General features: G+C 34.9%; 1 protein-coding gene across 6 annotated transcripts in view; it reads right to left on the bottom strand.

Annotated features, from left to right (window-relative positions):
- The window catches only part of LOC106788786 (Down syndrome cell adhesion molecule-like protein Dscam2), a 118,527-nt gene that overhangs the window by 38,039 nt on the left and 59,971 nt on the right, over window positions 1–20,517 (bottom strand). For all 6 annotated transcript variants that reach the window (XM_014752349.1, XM_014752351.1, XM_014752350.1 and 3 more), the window contains exons 6-10: window positions 15,050–15,293; window positions 14,408–14,612; window positions 6,264–6,560; window positions 5,813–5,923; window positions 5,549–5,707 (exon numbers count right to left, since the gene is read on the bottom strand). In XM_014752349.1, the coding sequence (XP_014607835.1) occupies window positions 5,549–5,707; window positions 5,813–5,923; window positions 6,264–6,560; window positions 14,408–14,612; window positions 15,050–15,293 (1,016 nt within the window). The remainder of the gene's footprint in view (window positions 1–5,548; window positions 5,708–5,812; window positions 5,924–6,263; window positions 6,561–14,407; window positions 14,613–15,049; window positions 15,294–20,517) is intronic.

The raw sequence follows: 20,517 nt of genomic DNA, 5'->3' as shown, positions 1-20,517 counted from the left end.
GTTCCGAAGCAGTAGTGTTTTTCTTTTAAGACGCTGCGAGAGAGACAGAGATAGAAATAGATGGATAGCAAGAGATAGATAGATAGATAGATAGCAAGAGAGAGAGAGAGAGAGACAGACAGAATGATAGCACAGGTGTCCAGAGTTTTCCTCTTTTTCTGTTTTTCAATTTTATGTGCTAGCTCAAATTTTTCACAATGAATACTAAATTATGTATAATACATAAACATATATACGCTTGCATTTTGTATGCTTCTAGAATATTTAGTATACTCCAAATAGAGTACTTCGAAGAATCTATCCAAAAACTTCAATCGATTTCAGTCACGAAGCCTTACTTACAAGCATATACGTATATGTATATATAATACATAGTAAAAGGCTCGACCATTGCTGCCGGAATTAAGTCTTTAGGAATCCTTTGTCTCGAGTTTGAAGAGAGGATATTAAACGATCGCAAACATTACCGGTTATAGGTATAAAGAGATAACGATTGTTTGGAGATTGAATAAACGTATAAAGAGAGAGAGAGAGTGATAAAGAGAAAGAAAAGTTATAGTATAATGGGAGAGAAAGCGAGATTATATACAGTTATCCGGCAGCACTGGCGAAGATGAAAGCAACTTCGTCGAATACCACATAGGTACCACTCTCCTCCTTCACTCCTTTCACCACCTCCTCCACTTCATCCTCCTAACTCTTACTATTTAAGCCTTTTAACCCCCGCTTGAAATTAACGCTCGTCTTTACGACGACTACGGGATTACCATCTTTTAACTCTCTCTCTCTCTCTCTCTCTCTCTCTCTCTCTCCCTCTCTCTCTCTTTCTCTCTGTCTGTCTGTCTGTTTGTCTGTCTCTCTTTCTCTCTCGCTCTCTCTCTCTTTTTCTTTTTTTTTCATTTTCTCTTTATCATATTCATAATATTCATGTTAACGAAACAACAAGTCTGTATCGTATCTTCTTTTTACGAAACGCATCGATATACGTTAGTAAGTTTTTTAATGAGAGGAAAATGGCAACATGATATTCTACGAGATTTAAAGATATCTGAGCACGATTTATCTGTAGAAATAGATAGATAAAGATAAGACGAGACCAGTAGACTATGGAATCCATCGACTTAATGACAATCTTTTCTGTATCTACCAAAGACTGACACTTTCTTTCATATAGTGATATATATAAAGACATAGAGCATAAAAGGAAAAGGGAAAGATAAAGAGAGAGAGAGAGAGAGAGAGAGAGAGAGAGAGAGAGAGAGAGAGAGAGAGAGAGGGAGAAAGGAGGCGTGTAATTAAATGCTTGATTAAAAAGGATTCCTTTAATAATAAAGAATGCTGTCTTTGATCTTAAAGCAACTTGTTACAAGAGTACACGAGCGGATAAATATGGACAAGAGCAATTTTATGCTGGCCGCACTCGCTCAATTTTCCAACTTCCTATCAGTTGTTTTCTCGTTTTATGAAAAGTATCTCACGATAAAAACTACTACATCGATCTCTGATATTTTCTTCTTTAAGCCAACCATCGAATTGAAAAGCTCTTTTCTTTACTTTTCTTTTCTTTTTTTTTCTTTTTTTTTTTCCTTTTTTTTCCTTTACTTTCTTTTTTTTTCTTCGCGTTTCTTTTTCTTTTCTTTCTATTCTATTCTTTTCTTTTCTTTTCTTTTCTTTTCCGTTTCTTTTCTTTCGAATTGCTCGGCACCATAGAGAAAAAGTCGATCTATCGATGCTTGGATTCATTCGTGATCTACTTTTCGAACTTCTTAACCTTCCCTTTACTATCATGAAACTCGTCGATGCGTTGATCGGCCATGTAAAAGACAGCAAGTTTTATTTCGAATCGGGGACGCGAACAAGCCGTAACTTCGATTAAACGTTCCTTTATTATACCCTAGCAATGCCCTTCTCCCTCTCCTTTTTCCCCCATTCACGAGACTTTTATCCTTTAAAGCATCCGGAGATTGCATCTAAGATCGAGGCCTTCATCCTTATGGTCTCATCAAATTTGCGATATAATCTTAATGTACACTTTTTATTATATTGCAAATTATAATTATTTTTTTATCTATAAAATATATATATATATATATATATACTATAATAAGCATAATATTTATATCAATATTTATGCGATATATACGTATATATATACAGAAAAAATATATTAGATTGTTCGAAAGAGGTAATTTCCTTGTCTTCAATAGTAAATAAAAGAAAATTATTTACATAATTGAAAAATGAAAAGTGTTTTAAATGATCGGAAACTGTAGAGTTTAATAAATTTAATCTCTCAGATATTTCTCGCTTTATTATAATTACAATTAGCATTTACCAATGTATGAAATATCGAAAAGCAATTTTGATATTAGAATTCACTTAAAATATCGTCTCACATAATTTTGTTCTCGCTTGCATTGCATTTTTTACTTTAACTAAAAAGTAAAATATAATACAACGAAAATGCTGAATTTGATTTTTTCATTTTTTGACGAGATGCCAAAAAAAAGAAAACTATTTGCACGATAAACAAAACTACTTTTCGAACAATCCGATATGCATGTGAGAAATCAAAATGATAGCAAAATCAACACATATCATTGTTTCGATCATCCGGTACATATATACACAGGAATCTGTACACGCACTCGAATACATTAAGCTGTCGTTAATTATCATCTAAATCTTCATAAATTTAGAATCAAAAGTGAACAAATTTCTCGCAAATTGTAAAAAAAAGAAGTTGATTTAAATTTTTAACGAAGCTTCATGTATGTCGTGTGTTTGGAATGCTACATTTTTTTTTTTCTATTTTTTTTCTCTTCTCCCATTTTTTCCTTTTTTTCGAGGGGTGAGGAGATATGTACACGAACGTACAGCGTGTTCAAAATTATAAGTTAACATTTTATCACCGTTTGAAAGATATCATTTTCTTATTCGTAATTAACACAATCATTATAATTTGAAATAAGAAGACATCAAATTTGCACGACAAAACATTAACGTATAACTTCAAATGCACATATCCTATATATATGTATGCACTTACAATTAGGTGTATACATATGTAAGTATATGTACAGATAGAGAAATATATATATGTATATATATATATATATATATATATATATATATATATACACAATATACATATATGTATAGTATATGTATACGAAGTAGTATAGAGCGGTTTAAGGCGAGCGCGTGCAAGGACAGATGCTTCAGCGATGCAAGTGAAGTGCTGTGCTCTGTGCGTGGGTCATTTCCGGGACATTCAGGCACACAGATACGCGCACACGCGCATAACAATGTTCATTACTTTTCTCTTAACTATTTACGTTTATGTAGGTAAATCCCTGATAAATGTTAAGGAAACTTTGGAGACTTGTTTTCACTCCTATAAAGTAAACGAGAATCCTGGCCTGAATTCATTAATGTGTCTTGTACATTTTGTATCGTGTTTTCAAACAAAAGATGCGTTACAAATGAAAATTAAAACAAAATGTATGAGAAGAAAAAGAAGACAAAAAAAAAGAATGAACAAAATACCTTTTTCAATATAATATCAAGTCAAACGAGACAAATCTGTAGTGAAATTTGTAGAATTTTGTTATTGTCTATTGTATTTTGCAATGAAAATTGTAAAATGAAAGATAAATAAAAAAATATAGAAACTAAAAGTAAATTACTATCGCGCGAGTTAGCGCATAGGTTGATCAAAAGGTACGATTAAAACCCAAAATCGATAATTCGTTGTTTCGTCCGCGTCATTTCCGCACGTCGCAGTGCGAGTTTCCTCGTCGCGATTTTGATAGGAACGAACGACCCTCCTCCTCGACTAGTAATAGTATAGTCGACGAAAGTGCAACAACCGTTCGTATTCGTAATGATGTAGGAGAATCCGTTTCGTCTGTTTGGTTTATGAAATATTAGCAAATCAAATGACGTCTCGTGTAGTGCTTGAAAAATGAGATTAATTAGACGATTGACGTTTCCCATATCATACTATTTTTCGATTCCCTTTGATTCGAGAAAAAGAGGACTGAAAAATAAGAGAGAGAGAGAGAGAGAGAGAGAGGGAGAGAGAGAGAGAGAGAGAGAGAGAGAGAGAGAGAGAGAAGGAAGATTTCAATTGAATCGAATATACTTTTTTTATTTCGTTCTTTCGCTCGTCAAATCACTGGTTTTTTCACTTTCCCACTCTTTCTCTTTCTTTTTCTTTATTACTAACACCCCTCTATATATAGATAGGTACACATTCAATCGTTCTACGTGCGTTGTACAACGAGCTTTTGCCATTAATTCGTTCTCATATTGTACCACGTTTAATTATCGTAAAACGATAATACGATTCGTAGCTGAAAGCGCATTGAGGTAAAGACATTCTTCCGCCACGCTATGGTTGAATACGTCGTTTAACATCATCCATTGCTTATCCAAACGATCTAGAATATTTTTTCGCGTTTGAATCGAGCGATCGATCGATTTTATGAACAATACGATTCAAAATTAAAATATAAAGTAAGTAACCAAAAGTTATGATATTTTTGTTCTATTAATATTTTCCTTTTTTTCGAAGAAAAATATAGAACTCAAAGAATTCGTGTAAGTGTAACGTGCGTGGGTCTAAGCGTGTAAATACGTTTATCCTGGCCATAGTAATCTCGATAGAATAATGATAATAATAATCACGTCATCGAGATTGATGAACTTTCAAAGATTCACGTAATTCCTGGAAGTTGCATACAACGCGATAAACATAGAATTCGTTGGGTAGGGCTCGTGCGATGTTGTCGCATGATAATCAAATCTGTCCAAACAGTAGACTCGAGTCTGCGTTTGATCCCGTAAAGCTAATAGAAACATTGTATGAAGATAAATCTGGTGGTGTCTGTCAAACCAGCCGCTCGATTATGTATACATAAATTACAATGAATATGATCGATAAATGAGTAAGGGTTGCAAAATGAATATCTTCAAATACGATTAACTTGATTGATAATATCCTTCGAATGATTCTATATAGATAGTTAAGGAACAATCATTCATTTGATTTTTCAAATTGGTAGCTTCTTTCATCCTAAAAATTCGAAAAAAATCACACATTTTAATCCCAATTTTCTCGATAAATTACGATATTTTCTCTTTAATAATAAGATTTGTTGAAAACAAGAGTCGTGTGACATTAAGGATTCTCTTATAATGTCATCTCTTAAGTTCACACCTGTAAAAGACTATCATACTTCGATGATCCTTATTTTACCCTAAAACCCATCATATAAGACTTTGGGAAAGTGACGTTGGAAAGACGTAAAAGATAAAGACTTGGGGATAGATCCTATACGAAAGTTAAAGCCAAACTATTGATTGATAATATTTTTGACAGGTTACGTCGAGAAAATTGGGCTTACTTATAGAGTTTTAATGGACAAGTAGGAAAATGTCAACAATTTATCATCCTATAAACTAAGGGGAAAGAAATGAATTAGTTTTGATGAATTTCATAATTAGTTTTGTTTAATGAACGATCGATTAATTGTTTACTCACCTAAAACACGAATTTCGACGGATCGTTGTGAAGTAATATTATGCTTGTTTCTGGCAGTGCAGGTGTACGTGCCTTGATCAGCGGCACGTTGTACGGTGTCGATGAAAAGAGTACCATTCACAACTCTTTGTCTCATATTAGTTGGCAGTTTTACGTTACCTGTCAGGATCGTAATTAATAATTGGACAAAAACAAAATTAGCTGTAAAATTTAGTGGAGAAAATTTTCTACAACGATGAAAATTCTTGGCTTAAGTAAACTTACCTTTTTCCCATACTATTGATTCGATGGGGTATCCAGCTACAGGACATTTGATATATAGTTGCTTCCCAGCGACCGCTGAGACGGTCGACATGGGTCTGACATATGGCAATCCTGAGATTGAAAATTATAGAAAATTCCTTTTAACTTATACTCAAACTATTTGATCTATAAAAGGAAATGAAGTGCTAGTGACAAGTTCGCAAATATACAGGACGTAAAATATCATTCGATATTCTTTTTTTATCGATATCCTGTATACGTACTAAACAAAAATAACAAACCTCGAGGAAAAGAATATTTTCGATAAAATATCAAAAAAGGGGGGATATATAAAATTAAAATATATATATATATTACAATTTTCTTCAACGACCAAATAAAAGATTAAACGATCGAACGTTTTCTTCTCGGACGGATTAATCCTTCTCACCCCCGTCTGTTATTAACTCACCGTAAATATTCAGTCTTGCTGAATGTTTCGAGTCCCCTGCTCTACTGCTAGCAGTACACTCGTATTCTCCACCATCCTCTGATTTAACCGATGTGATGTTAACGTGGGATATTACGTCTCCGTACACGGTCACGTATTGGCCAATCAGAAGCCTGTCGTTTTGTGGAAGAGGAAATCCATCTAGCAGCCAGGAAATTTGCGGCGTAGGATTACCCGCGGCGCTGCATTTCAGAGAAACCGATGGTCCAGTCTGCATTGTCTGTTCGATAAACCTGTAGACCAGCTGTGGTGCGATCTCTGTTAACAAACGTTATGCTTTAGATTATATACAATTGAAAGCTTGGAAATAATATTTGTTAATCTTCTTTCATTCTCCCGCTTGTATTTTATTATTCTTCTCTCTCTTTCTCTTTTTTTCGTGTTTATATCGTTGGTTTATTATCACTTTTTTAAATTCGTAAGAAAATTTACTTTTACTTGACAATCTCTATTCTCTTTATTATACATATATTTCTAGCTACCGTATTCAAACAATTACATTAAATAAATAGAAGAAAAAAGAATCAAAAAGAAAAAAACAGACCGAAGTCGTTCCTAGGAATATAGAAACTTACGCTTAGATCATATAATTAGTTGGTCGAGTTTTAATGAAAAATGTTTTTGGAACAAACTACGTGTATTCTACAATATTTTATAAGAAAGATGAGATTGAAGAAAGAGGAAAGAAGAAGCATCTAAATCAATCTGATAGAATATACCATAGTATCGGATTTTTATAACTTCTTTTTCAAGAGTATTTTTTATTTTATATTTTACATGGTTTCTCTATGAAATTTCAATATTCCCTAACAAGAAAGAAAGGAAAGAATAAAAAGAGAGAAAATAGAGAGAGAAAAAGAAAGAGAGAGACAGAGAAAAATGAATGAGTTTAAAAAAATAATATAAAATAATTGAAAGATGAAAAATTCCGATGTTCTGGGATAATAATATAGATATCTCTACGGTGAAACTGCATTCAAAGATACTTTACGTTTTAGCAAGTCGCGTAACGAGCTGTAGCTTGCATTTGCTAATAAATTCATGAACTTTATAAGGCTAGTACACAAACACACACACAAACTCAGAGTCACACACATATCCTTGCGATAAGATAACGTTGACTCTCGTCAAAGTTTTCGCATACATTCATAGTTTCCGCACATCTGAATGCTACCTCCTCTCCTTAAGATCCGCATTGTCAAGACAAAATTTCTCATACTCTTCCTCTCTCTTTTCTAAGCTGTTTATTATACTATTACAAAAATATTTATTCAATTAAAAGCTTTTAAAAGTATATTTAAATTACATCGATGAAATTATTTCATATTCACATAAAGTCTGCGAAATATATTTTTTGTCTACGTTGGATTAATTTGAAAATTAAAATCCGTACATGAGTTCGATAAATAGAGAAAAAAAGAGGAGAAAGAGAGAAAGAGAGACAGAGGGAGAGAAAACAAGACGTCATCATTGCCGTTCGTTCGGTGGCAACAATTTGCGTGTGTTTTATTAAAAGAGCGGGTTTCTTCAAGAAGATCATTAGTAAATTAACAGTTACGCCTCTTCAATTAGACCACGTAATTTTTGCGCAAAAGAAAAAAACCTTGTGTTTCCTGTATCTTAAATCAACCAATTTAAAATGCATTTAAAAATGGACACACAATGAACCTACGCGTACTTTTCCAACGAAGGTTAAAACAAAAAATGTACATAGGGTAGACAGTGGACATAGTGAAAATAAGTTAACTACCTATTCGTCCTGTATTCTTTTACTTTTTGTTGTTTGCCTTTTTAAAAGAAGAAAAGAAAACAAAAGTTAAGGGAAAGAAAATGAAAAGAAAATGTCTTGTAGTTTAATAATTTCGTCGACATTCTAGTCGTTGTTTTTAATACTAAAAGTTGAAAAAGTAGAAAAAAAAAAAAAAGAATAGAAAATGAAAAAACAGAAAAAGAAGGAATACGAGGGGAAAAGAAATAAAGGAACAAAGAATAATACAAACTCGTGGAGAATTGATCGTTTAAAACAGTAGAGCGGTCGAGTGGTGTTGCTTATTTTTCTCAAAAGCTCCGTATTTTTAGTAGTATAATTGACGAGCGGTCAGACAGACGGGTACGTTGGTATTTTCCGACGCGAGAATAAATGCTTGTATAAAATGAAAATGATGAAATCGCAAAAAATAGGAATAGGAATTTAATTGAGAGTCGCTATTGTTTGATTTCGAAGAGAGAACAAAAGGCATTTGTATATACAATGTAGGTAATACAACTATGCCAAATCCAATATACGTAACATCATTTTCTATTCCTTTCTGATTTCTTTTTTTTCATTTCATTGATTGATCAAATATATGAAAAAAGAAGTCATTTTGTTTTCCGATCGATTGGCCCGAGTGATATAAATCTAAAAACACTGGGAAGGAAAAATATGTGAAAGAAAGATATAAAAAAGGCGGACGAGAGAAAAAAGCACGCATATCTATATGCAAATATATACACACACAGAGAAAGAAAGATAAAAACGATGTGAAAGTGTGCATAAAAGAAAATATATTCTAAGTGAAAGGTCTTTTTTTATCTCCCTCTCTCTCTCTCTCTCTCTCTCTCTCTCTCTCTCTGGTCGCTTTTGCAGGAGAAGTTGCTTCTCGCGAAGATGGTTTAGCCCCTGACGTATCTATGACGCATAATAAATAGATGACTCGGTAGAAATGCAGGGCGATGCGAGATCGTGCCCGGTCGAGAGCGGCATGCAAAGCATCGGCAAAACCGCAGGAATCTCGTTAGCGTATGCAAATCCAAGGTGACGGTACTAACTATCCGATCGTGCTGCGGGCGATCTTCCACAGCACTCACCTTACCCCTTATACCTAATGCACGCTCGATGCCCTGCAGCTTAGAAATCATGGAGCCGAGAAGAATCCTAATGACAAGGTAATACGAACCTGTCCTCCGCTATCTAACTCACTCACTCATTCGCTATAACATGTTCTCGTCTTCTACAGCTTCACCTTCCTCCCTGAAGGTCGGTAGTGAGAGTTACTAATTGACGGTCGCGTCGGTAGGGAACTTCGTTCACCGTAATTGAAGCTTTTCTAGACCCTCTACACACGATCTAGTTCCGCCTCTGAACTGGATAAAGGTTCCTATGGCAAATCGTTTCGTTTGCTACGGCAAATCGTTTGCTACGGCAAATCTCGGAGAAATAGTCGATACTTTGACAATGGATTTTCCGAACTCTCTCTTGCTTGCGTACAGAAAATGAAAGAAAAGTGGGCTGAGTAGAGAGAGGACACGCTTTTTCGAATATCAAAGATAGGCAGATCGAGAGAAAGAGAAAGATAACGAGTAGCGAGAGTACGCGCTTTGCCCCGACAACGAGTAGTAATAGTAGTAGTGCACTACGCTATTCTCGACGCCAGTAGTCTAGCCAAGCCATATTTCAAACACATCACTTGAGAAAGGAAACTACGTTTTCCCCTAGGACAATTCGAGTTTCTACTAATTAATTACCTTGACGATTATATTAGAGGAAGTTTATACCTTGATTGAGTTAACTATAAATTAGAGACAGAGAGAGAAGGAGGGAGAGAGAGAGAATCTTTCCAAAGGACTAGAATTGATAAAGTATGAAATATCAAAAGATTCAATTGATTTATGTTTTTTATCACTCCTATATTCGTAACCAATCGCGAGACACTTTAAAAGGTGTTTCTCTTAGACTGAGATTTCTCCAATTACCTGTCTCAATCAAAAGTGAAAATAATTTCGCTTTCTGATATCTAATAAAGTGGCAACTTGGATGAAACCAAAGAGGAACGAAAGAGAGGATAAACGAAGAGTAAATAGGAGAGAAAGAGAGAGCTTCATTTGTACTTTCTTTTGGCCGTTATTCTAGGTATTCTTTTCGTTTCCTTTTTTTTTCCTTTTTTTTAACTATTGTTTCTATCCAACATTCTTCCTAGTATAACTTCTTGGAATAAGAGCTATAAACGATTTCAAAAGATAATTTCAACTCTTAGACGATTATAATAAAAGTTAGCATACGCGATGCTATAGTAAGGGTTAATGGCCGGGAAAGTTACTAAGGTATACCTATAGGTATATTACCTCTATAAGGAAGAACTTTTGAATGAGACGTAAGAATAACACGAGCTGCCAATATCAATGATATCGTTTGATACAACTTTTCTTATCTTTTTCCTTTCACACTTTGTTTTACACTGTTAGCAATCAAAAATCATTCGTTAACCAAAACGATAATAAAAAGGATTCCTTTTCGTACTTTACATAGTTAGGTAGAGATGGGCACATATACCTACTCTTAGAAATATCTCACGTAATTTAATTGAAATTCTCATGCGAAAAAGATTTTTTTTCCTTTTTTCTTTTTTAAAAACGTTGAGAGTACGTCTAGTCCCGTTGAATATCCACTTACGCGATAAAAGCGCACGATCCCCATGAGATTCCCCCATCGCGAAATCCGAATTTGCGGGCGTACTCATTAGACATAATGGCGCAACGGACAAAGGTTCTCCTACTCTACGTTCAACTCTCGTTACAATCTGAAATTAATTTCAAACGATACGTCCACTGTTTTTCTTTCTTCCTTTCCTTCCTTTCTTTCCTTCCTTCCTTCCATCCTTTCTTTTTATCTTTATGTTTTCCATTAGTATGACCAGAATCAGAATCCAAGTGGAAACTTACTTTACGAATTTTGAATTACTTACTTTACGGTTTTGAAATCGGTTTCCGACAAATTTAACGAAGCAAAGTTGTTAAATAATGTAACGAAATTGAAGTCATTTTCGTTCCATCTTAAGCGACGAGGATCAATGTTCGATTGATTTTCATTTCTCTCTCTCTCTCTCTCTTTTTCTCTTTCCTTCTTGTTTTCTTTCATTTTTCCTGCCACCATATATCGAAATAAATGGATTCAATTTAGCAATAAATTTTATACCTCCCGTCGAAGCCGCGTGCATTGTTACAAACGCGTATGCGTGTGCGTGTGTGTACCTATCAGGAAAAAAATGAAAAAAAAAAGGAAAACAGAAAAGTAAAATAAAATAAAATAAATAATAGTAAAATAATAAAATGAAAATTAAAAACAGGTAAAAAAATATCACCTATTTTCACGAATTCAAAGTTTTAATATTGATAGAGTAAATGTGATACGGTAAATTTGATACGCGGCTAGAAATATTCATATTGCATTGGACGTTAGTAAGAGAAAAGTACCGGAGGGGGATAGATCGAGAGCGAAGGAAAAAGTATAAAAATAACAATTTTCTGTAGCACCGTTATTCGTCGGATACAATTTCACGCTGAAAAATACATTAGCAAACGCATCGATCAAAACCAGATATATGTACCCATGTGAATCTCGACCGATCGAAATGCTCTTTACATTGCCTTTTCACTTGTAACAGTTCACCGTTCTACGAATGGACCATTGTGCGAGCAAATAATTAAATACAAAAAAATACGATATATATCATAGTTATATTATATCGACAACAACAAAATAAATATTCTATATCAAAAGTAATTTATGCAAAATATCATTTCGTCATATATAATAAATTCCGCAATGTTTTTCAAACGTGTTAGAAGGTGACGATAAACCAGATGATTCGTTGGATTATATTTTAATTGAATTCTTCGGATTCGAACTATCGAACAAACGAATAGGAAACGTGCCGTCTATTCAAATGGTATCGTAAAGGAGTATTTTTTTTTCTTTAACTCGAAATATAACTTCTGACCTATAAAATAAAAGATATATATATATATATATAGAGAGAGAGAGAGAGAGAGAACAAAAAAAAAGAGATACGGGAGAACTATAATTTTTCTTTTGCTTTCTCTCTTTTTTTCTGTTCTAACGTTAACTCTTCCATTTATATCGAAATTACAATCCGAGCGAACCGACTAGCATATCGAAAGACAAAGAAAGAACAGATATTACTTTGCCGCGATTGAGAGTTAGAATGAGAGCGAGAAAAAAGATTGAACAATTCACGCGATGAAATTTTAATCGTTCGTTTGACAACGAGAGAGTCACGATACGCGTTAGTTTGTGTCCTTTCTCGTACTTCTGATATTAATTATCTCTCTCTCTCTCTCTCTCTCTCTCTCTCTCTCTCTCTCTCTTTACCTCTCTTTAATCTACGCAAAAATGAAAACAAGAAAAGATCCTAATCGAGAAAATACTCATTAGAAATAAATTCCATTAGCACTTAACGATCGAACTTTTCGAACTTTTCGCCATCGGTGAATACGAGTAAAATTTTAATCTCGACAGATTAAGAGAGAGAAAGATAGAGAAAGAGGAAAAAGAAATAAAAAGAAAAATTGATAGAGAGAGAGAGAGAGGGAGGGAGAGAGAAAAAGTAAAGAGTAATGCTAATACAGAAACAGGTAGCAAGTTCGAAAGTACAAAAGCCGAGTGAACGGCGTTGTTCGGTCGGTAACGTGTTATCGGAGGACGCGCACACATTGACCATGGGCTGCGTATGGGGGTTTTGTAATTAAAACCATTCGAGGTTCTCGTATTCGCGCGATTATCGTTGACCAAATGGTTCCTGCTTCGGCGCTGAACTACTGCGAGAGAAGGTTCCAATTGGAAAAAGCTAGACCATTCAAAATCGGTTTCTCCTCTGCGTGCAAAAATCCCCACCTACTTTTGTCCGTCCATTTCTTTCCCTACCACTTTTTCCTCCTCTTCTTTCTCTCTCTCTCTCTCTCTCTCTCTCTCTCTCTCTGTCTCTTTCTCTCCCTCTTTATCTATCTATCTTTCTCGTTCTAAACCGCAGCGATTCGTGATGATGATGGAAAATACGTTACGATGGAGTGCCACGCAAACCGGCGGGAATTCTATAGGGAGAAAAAAAAAAGTTCTGCTGCATTAACCGTCGTCGTGCAAGCTATCACCGTCGAAGCCATTCGTTCGACAAACAAATGTTCACCATAGCGACGCCTTGCAATTCCCTTGCATTAGACAACTCGCCAATATGACCAAAAAAGAAATTCAAAAAGCAAAGATACTGAGAAAATAAAAGAGAGAGAGAGAGAGAGAGAAAGAAGAAAAGCAATGAGAAAATAAGACGTAAAAAAAAATAAACGCTTGCTTAATCACCTGATGTTTTTTCCTGGCTGTTCTTTTTCTCCCACTACACCCCTCCCCACCCCCGATCTTTGCCCTATCCTTCCCCTTATTTCTTGCTCATTCTTCGATCTTCTCCCTTCTTTCCTCCCCTCTATTTTATTTCATTTTATTTGTATTTTTATTTTCATTTTTATCATTCATTGTTTTTTTAAAGCAAATCGATTTAAAAAAATGTGAAAGACGTTTCCGCAATTCAGCAGGAAAATTTAACGAACGTCAATTCTAGTTGAAAAATGGGTGTAGTTTGCATACGACTTCATTGTAATTGAGGCTTGTGCAAGGTAATCGCGAGCTATGATCCAAGTCGGAGAGAAAAGAGGAAAGAATAAAGAAAGAAAGCACGAAAAAAGAGAGGGAGAGAGAGAGAGAAGATAGAAGATTGCAATGGAGAAATGTAAGCTTCGGAATTTTGTTTTTTTTTTCTTTCTTTTACGATCAAGTTAAGCGAAATGCGATCCAAGTTAAACCCCATGCCGGGCCGTTTATCTTTCAGTCAATCTTATCGACTCGTCGAAAAGAAAGCACTCTTCAATTGTTCGTCTTTTTTTCTCTTTTGCTCTTTGACAATTGTATTTTATATATACTACTAGTACTATTACTACTGCACTGTGATATAAATCGAGTTAACGAAATCAAACTAATTTACATAAGAAATTGACGATTTTAATCTAATCTTGGAATAAAATTTTGTTTGGAAATAAATATTTGCTTAAAGAAGTACTATAAAGGGAGACAAAATAATAATAATAATAAAAGAAAAGGATTCTTATTTAGTTTGGTTTTGATTTTACGTTGAATATCACTTGGCTACATTTTCGGTACAATACGTATAATACAAGTACAATAGAATAAAGTACAGTATAGTATAATCTAGCCTCGAGCTTGAATTTTGTTCGCGAGAGAGAGAGAGAAAGATTTAGGTAAAGGCACAAAGACTACTCACCACCCAACCGCAATTCTGCGATTCCTTGGGCCATTTCGTACTCGTTCCTGACGAAGCACTGGTACATGCCCCGATCTTCGCGTGCAACCGACGTCACGGAGATACGTTCCCTCGAAACTGCGCTCACGCGACCGGCCGTTCTCAATGGCTGACCATCCTTCAACCAGTAGAGTGCTGCCTGTGGAAATCCACTTGCGCTGCACGTCTGAAAACGAGTTTAGAAAAGAAGCCTCGATGAGAATAAAAAGTAAAGAAGGAGGAAATGCAATACGGGACCCTTCTTTCCTACAGTCCTAAAGAATTTTGAACGATCCCATTGAAATGCTAATTATATTTTTTATGAGACACGATAATATTCTTTTATATTTCTTTTCTATATATAGAAGAAAATTTAATGAAGATATATATATATAGTCTGTAAATACCTTCAATTGTCGAATATACTATTAATGAGAAATGAACAATTGTTATTTGCTACTAATCGATTAAGCTAGTTTTAACAGTAAACAATGAAACTTAACAAAGAGTAAAGCTTATTTTGGCGTTGGCCTAAATTCACACCGTGTTCCGATGTGAATAACATAGTAATTGGATTTTCGACTATCCACAAAATTGTCTAATTCTAAATAAATATTGAATTACCAAATGAGCAGGCTTTCCAAGATCGACCGTTTGAATAGCAGGTTGGACGTGAACACTGAGAGGTGCAGAAACAGTCAATCTAATTTCTAAAGTCTCGGTGCCTTCGGAGTTACTAGCAATGCACATGTAGGATCCAGCGTCATTTTCTTGGACTCCCTGTATAATTAAAGAACCATCTCGAATGATGTAGTGCCCGGAAGTATCTTCGATCGGTTCTTCTCTTTGATTCCTGTTGTAATACCATCTGGGACAAAAATATATTTCACGAGGTCAAATACTTTCTTTTTCCACTAGAATAGAAATAAGAAAAGGAGAAGGCGTGCGTGAAATCGAATATTTCCTAACAGATTTCCTCGGCATCGGAGAAACGGGCTTAAGTAAATCCACGCTCGGATGGTTTCCTTGAGTAAATATAAATGTTCTCTTATCTGAAATCGAGCGATGAAATGAGAAACGGGAAATAAGAAGGACTAGAATTTTCTTCGTTCTCGAGAAAATGAAAAGATGTAAAAGTATAACACGTGTGTAGGTGCATGTGTGTATTAACGGTCTCATGTCAGACATGATGTTTCCCTAGATATATAACACACACACACACAGTTCACTATATATAATAGTGAACTCCGGGGCGTATCTCTTTGGCTTCGAAAATTATAAAACTATATTACCCGAGTGAATCGATATATCGAGCATACAAAATTGAAAGTAAAAATAGACAGTGTGAAGCTGATAAAACAAACAAAAAATAAACTAATTGAAAAAAAACAATTAATAACATAAGTTAAAGACTGAAACGACGAACGATATGTTAAAACCTGCGAAAATGAGGTGGAAATGTTCGTCGAATATGGGAACCGAAAAGCGTATCTCTCCGTTGCACTGGACCACCACAAAATAACTACGGTTTCGAATGAAAACAGAGAATGCACGGTGCTCCCATGAATTGTAACTATGCCGTAACAATACTCTCTTTCTTTCTCTCTCTCTCTTTCTCTTTTCTCTATGCAAGCGCACATATTTTGCGGAGATATGCAACACACGCCTGCCAGTGCGATAGACCGTCCTGTTGTTTTCAAAACATTCGCGATTAAATATCGTGTGAAATAAACGCAGAATTGTTCCTCATCCTCATCCTCCTCTTCCTATTCTTTCTAATAATCATCATCATCGTTGTCATAGTCAATAATTGTTATTATTTACATCCATTCTAATGCCTAACATCATTAACAAAAAGGAAGACCTTTCTTTTTTACGAGAGGGATACAAGCGGTATGAGGTACTTCTCGAGCCGTCTACTTTTTCTTTCCATTCTTCTCATTTTTTTCTCTCTTTCATTTTTTCTCTGTCTCTCTCTCTCTCTCTCTCTCTCTCGGCAATCTATTATTAAACGAAGGAAAACTCAACGTACCGTTGGAAAGATTCGTGGCGAGTCGACGTCACTGAAGCTTCAAATATTCAAGAATAAACGCAACTGGATAGTAGAAGAACGCACCACTACCATCTTCTTTATATATATTTGTGATTCTTTATTGTTCTTGTATATACATATATATATCTATATTATACCTTATTCCAAATAACATCGTCCCAACGTGTATCTTGTATTTTGAAAAATATGAAAAATTCACTTATTCACGATCAGCTCATATTTTTCCAGATAAAAGTGGAAAAAAATCAAATATATAATAAATACATTGACAATTTAATTTGATTTTTATTGACGATTAATCTGATTTCAAGTATATCAAAAAGTTTGATATCGTTTTAACGAGAGAGAGAGAAAGAGAGTCAGAATATTTACTAAACATGATTGATTCGTTTCGTATCACTTAAAAAAGGAAAAATAGAAATAAATTTAGATATTTTGTTTTCATCCAAATGACAAGTTAAAAAGTTTGAAGAGATAAATAAAAATTACCGACCGATGTACGCACAATTGACGTTAATTTTGTCGAAAACAATTGTCAAAATGTTTCCCATTCGTCGGAATTGATTGGTAAAGTGGTAAAAGTTAGTAGATTCAGAGTGAAATATAGAAAAGGTAAGCACTTCTATTTACCTCTTTCTTTCTTAATCACTCAATATCTTCGTTCCATTTTTTTTATTCTCTCTCTATCTCTCTTTTTCTATCCATTTTTCTCTATTCGACAATTCCCAGAGAAGTCGAGCTTTCTCGCAACGAATGACCTCGTGTGGTTTGGAAAGCCACAAAGAGTGAGAGAAGAACACCCGTGGTGGTCCTCCAGGCACGGTTTCTTGCTTACTCTGCCCTCAGAGGTAAGCGAAGATTAGCGCGTGGAAAAGAAGCACGACAACGAGAAGTGGAGAGAAGGAGGACTACGACGACGACGACGACTACGAGGATGAAGAGTGGAAGAAGACGAAGTTGGAAGGAGGATGTGAATGCTGCTGAGCTAGGGAAGAGATCTAGGTATAGGTAGGTAGGTGGGTAGGTAGGTGGGTAGGTAGGTGGGTAGGAAGGTAGTAGCTACGTGCACGACGAGGAGGTATACCTATAGATAATCGAATTTACGGAGGGAAATTGGCGAGGGAAGGAGGTGGGATAGAGGGAATACTCGAGTGTGAGAGGAACCTGGAGATGGAAAGCTCTGCTTCTGCTTCTACTGCTTCTACTACTGCTGCTGCAAACCCTCAACTCTCTTTCTCTCTCTCTCTCTCTCTCTCTCTCTCTCTCTCTCTCTCTCTCTCTCTCTCTCTCTCTACTCTTTTCTTTATCTCTTTCATTCTATCCATCTCGGTCTTTCTTCTCTCTTTTCACTCCTTCTCCGTACTCTGAAGTCAAGGCACGAAAGAGGTGGAGAGAACGAGGAAACTGGAGAGCTGTAGGAAGGTCTGTACAATCAGAGAGAGAGAGAGAAAGCAGGGAGCACAAGCGCGGGAATATCCAGTGACGTCGACGTACACGTAAATGCGGAATATTTGATGGGCTGTCAGAAGCAGTCTCTGTAATCAGCGGTCGGTTTGTTTGCGCTACTCATACAGAGCCATCGTCTATATATCTTTCACCCATCTTCGTTCATACCTTCGTTTCTCTACTTCCTTGCTTCTGGATCCACGCACGTACTTTCTCTCTGTCTCTCTTTCTCATTCTCCATATATATATATAATATAGTATATATTCTACGTGTATATATATTTCTATTTCCGTCTCTTTTTCTACTTTATATAACCTACAATAACGTGCATATAGAAATTCCCGGACAATTTGGTAAAAGTAAACAATCCTTTTACCAAATTTGTTACTTTATATATTTAACAACAAGCGATGGACTTTATGTGCCAATGAAAAGTAATTTTAAACGCCTCGTTTTAATACATCTCGCCTCAAATTGATTTTTCATAGTTATCATCGCGAGATACAAGTATACGTAGGTATATATGTATTTTTTTTTATGCGATTGGCTAATTAATTCTTATTGTTGGAATATTTTTTTTTATTAAATTCGTAGAGATGGAAATATTAGATTTCTCTTTACAAATTTCATTTCGCGAAAATTAATTTTTTTCGAATGTAGTAGTGTAACCCACGAATCAGAAGTATTCGCTTAACGAACAAAATCAAATGAACGTCTAATTGCTTTTAATTCGTAGATAAAAAAACACCATATATATATACATATACATAAAAATACATGTTTATTTCAATGTTTTTACTAAATATTTCATAAACGACAATTTTTTATTTCTCGTTAAAAAACCCGATGAGAGTATTTACGGACTATATATAATAAATGTATATATATATATTCTCTTCAGTATTACATTTATTTTGATATCGTTACTCTCGCACAAGATAAAGCATAAAGTTTATCGATAATGAGAATGAACAATACAATGGAAAACAAATTTTAATAACGGATACAAACACTCGCTTTGGATTGTTTTAGATAGAAAATCGAAAAACGATATGGTGAAATGCTTTTCATTTTTTCCTTTTTTCATTCACTGTTTATCGATATTTCGAAATGCGAGATTATCGCGTGCAGGACCAGTAGAAAAAACTATCCATAACGTTCTTTCAAATGGAATATTTTTATATACACATGTGTTTATACATATGAATATGAATATATATATTTCCAATAGTCAAATTATAACGTGCTGATATTACCAGATCGCAAAAAGAAAAAATCAATCATACTACTACCAATGTTGAACATTCGCTGCGAATATTCGAAAATTCATTTTATATGTACGAATATATATATTTAAATTAGTACGAATACATTATTGTTAAAAAAATCCATGAAAATATTAAAGGAGGACTTTGATAATTATACAATGTTTTTTGTTTACCGCTAGTAATTATATTTTACACGAGAAACACGCGTATACTTCTCTGCTACAAAGTAAACTCCGAATATCGAAATAACATTGGTAGTTATATAAGGAAAAAAGGAGAAGGGGTTGATTCCAATTCGTACGTAACCAGAGGATCTTTATTAGCTTTCGTAAATGTCATACGACACGGCTAAGTATCGAGTCTAGTCACGTAATTTAACGCAATATAACGCGGTATCGAATATGTAACGAGTTTTCCAAACTTCTATCCACCTCTTTCTCCATCTTTCACCTTGCTACTATATTCTGTATTTTCTGTCTCCTTCTCTTTCTATCGCTATAACTATCTCTCTCTCTTTCTCGTTGTCTCTAACTAACAAGAAGTATAATCACAAGATCGTACCAAACTACACGGACTTATCTTTAACTCCGATAATCTCCCTCTCTAACTATCCACTCAGCCGAATATTCTCCAAAGATTTTCCTCAGGGAATTTTGGCGGATTTGTATTTTCGTTTGCGAATGAACGTAATCGACTGTCGGATACATTAGTATTCTTGTTGTTAGTTTCTCTTTTCTTTTACGAATGTTACTTTCCTTTCTCTCTCTCTCTCTCTCTCTCTCTCTCTTTTTCTCTCTCTTTTCTGTATTTCTCTCACATATTCCAACCTCTCTGTATATCTTTTTATATCTTTTTCTCTTTCTCAATACGTAATACTTGTCATACATATTTGGTAGCAAACGACCACCACAACGAACGTTAAAACGTGGCGGTTGAATGAAACAAACGCAATGAGAAAGACGATGGTAAAGTACATTATTTGACGACAATTTCGTATGCTTTGTTTATGAAATGCAGTCTCTTAGTCACACATAGGCATTTAAATCAGCACTCCGTTTGACCGCCAATCGTGTATTTTTTTCTTTTTTTTTTCTTTTCACTACATTCTTTCTTTCTTTCCTCTTACCATTTATTTTTTCCTTTTGCCAAGACCAAACGCGTGACAATTCCATTTCGATTTCTCTTACCCTTTAGTGTTTCCTTTCGGTTTCTCTTGTTAGATTTTTCTCTCATTTTTTCCACAACTCTTCTTTCTATCTGCTCTTTCTTTTTTCCATTTCTCTCTCTCTTTCTCTCTCTCATTCGAGTCGGAAACGAATCGAGA

The sequence above is a fragment of the Polistes canadensis genome, unplaced genomic scaffold (genome assembly GCF_001313835.1).
Source record: "Polistes canadensis isolate GaletaPanama2010 unplaced genomic scaffold, ASM131383v1 scaffold_154, whole genome shotgun sequence".
In the NCBI taxonomy this organism is placed as follows: Eukaryota; Metazoa; Arthropoda; class Insecta; order Hymenoptera; family Vespidae; genus Polistes; species Polistes canadensis.
This window is presented reverse-complemented; position numbering and strand designations above follow the sequence as displayed.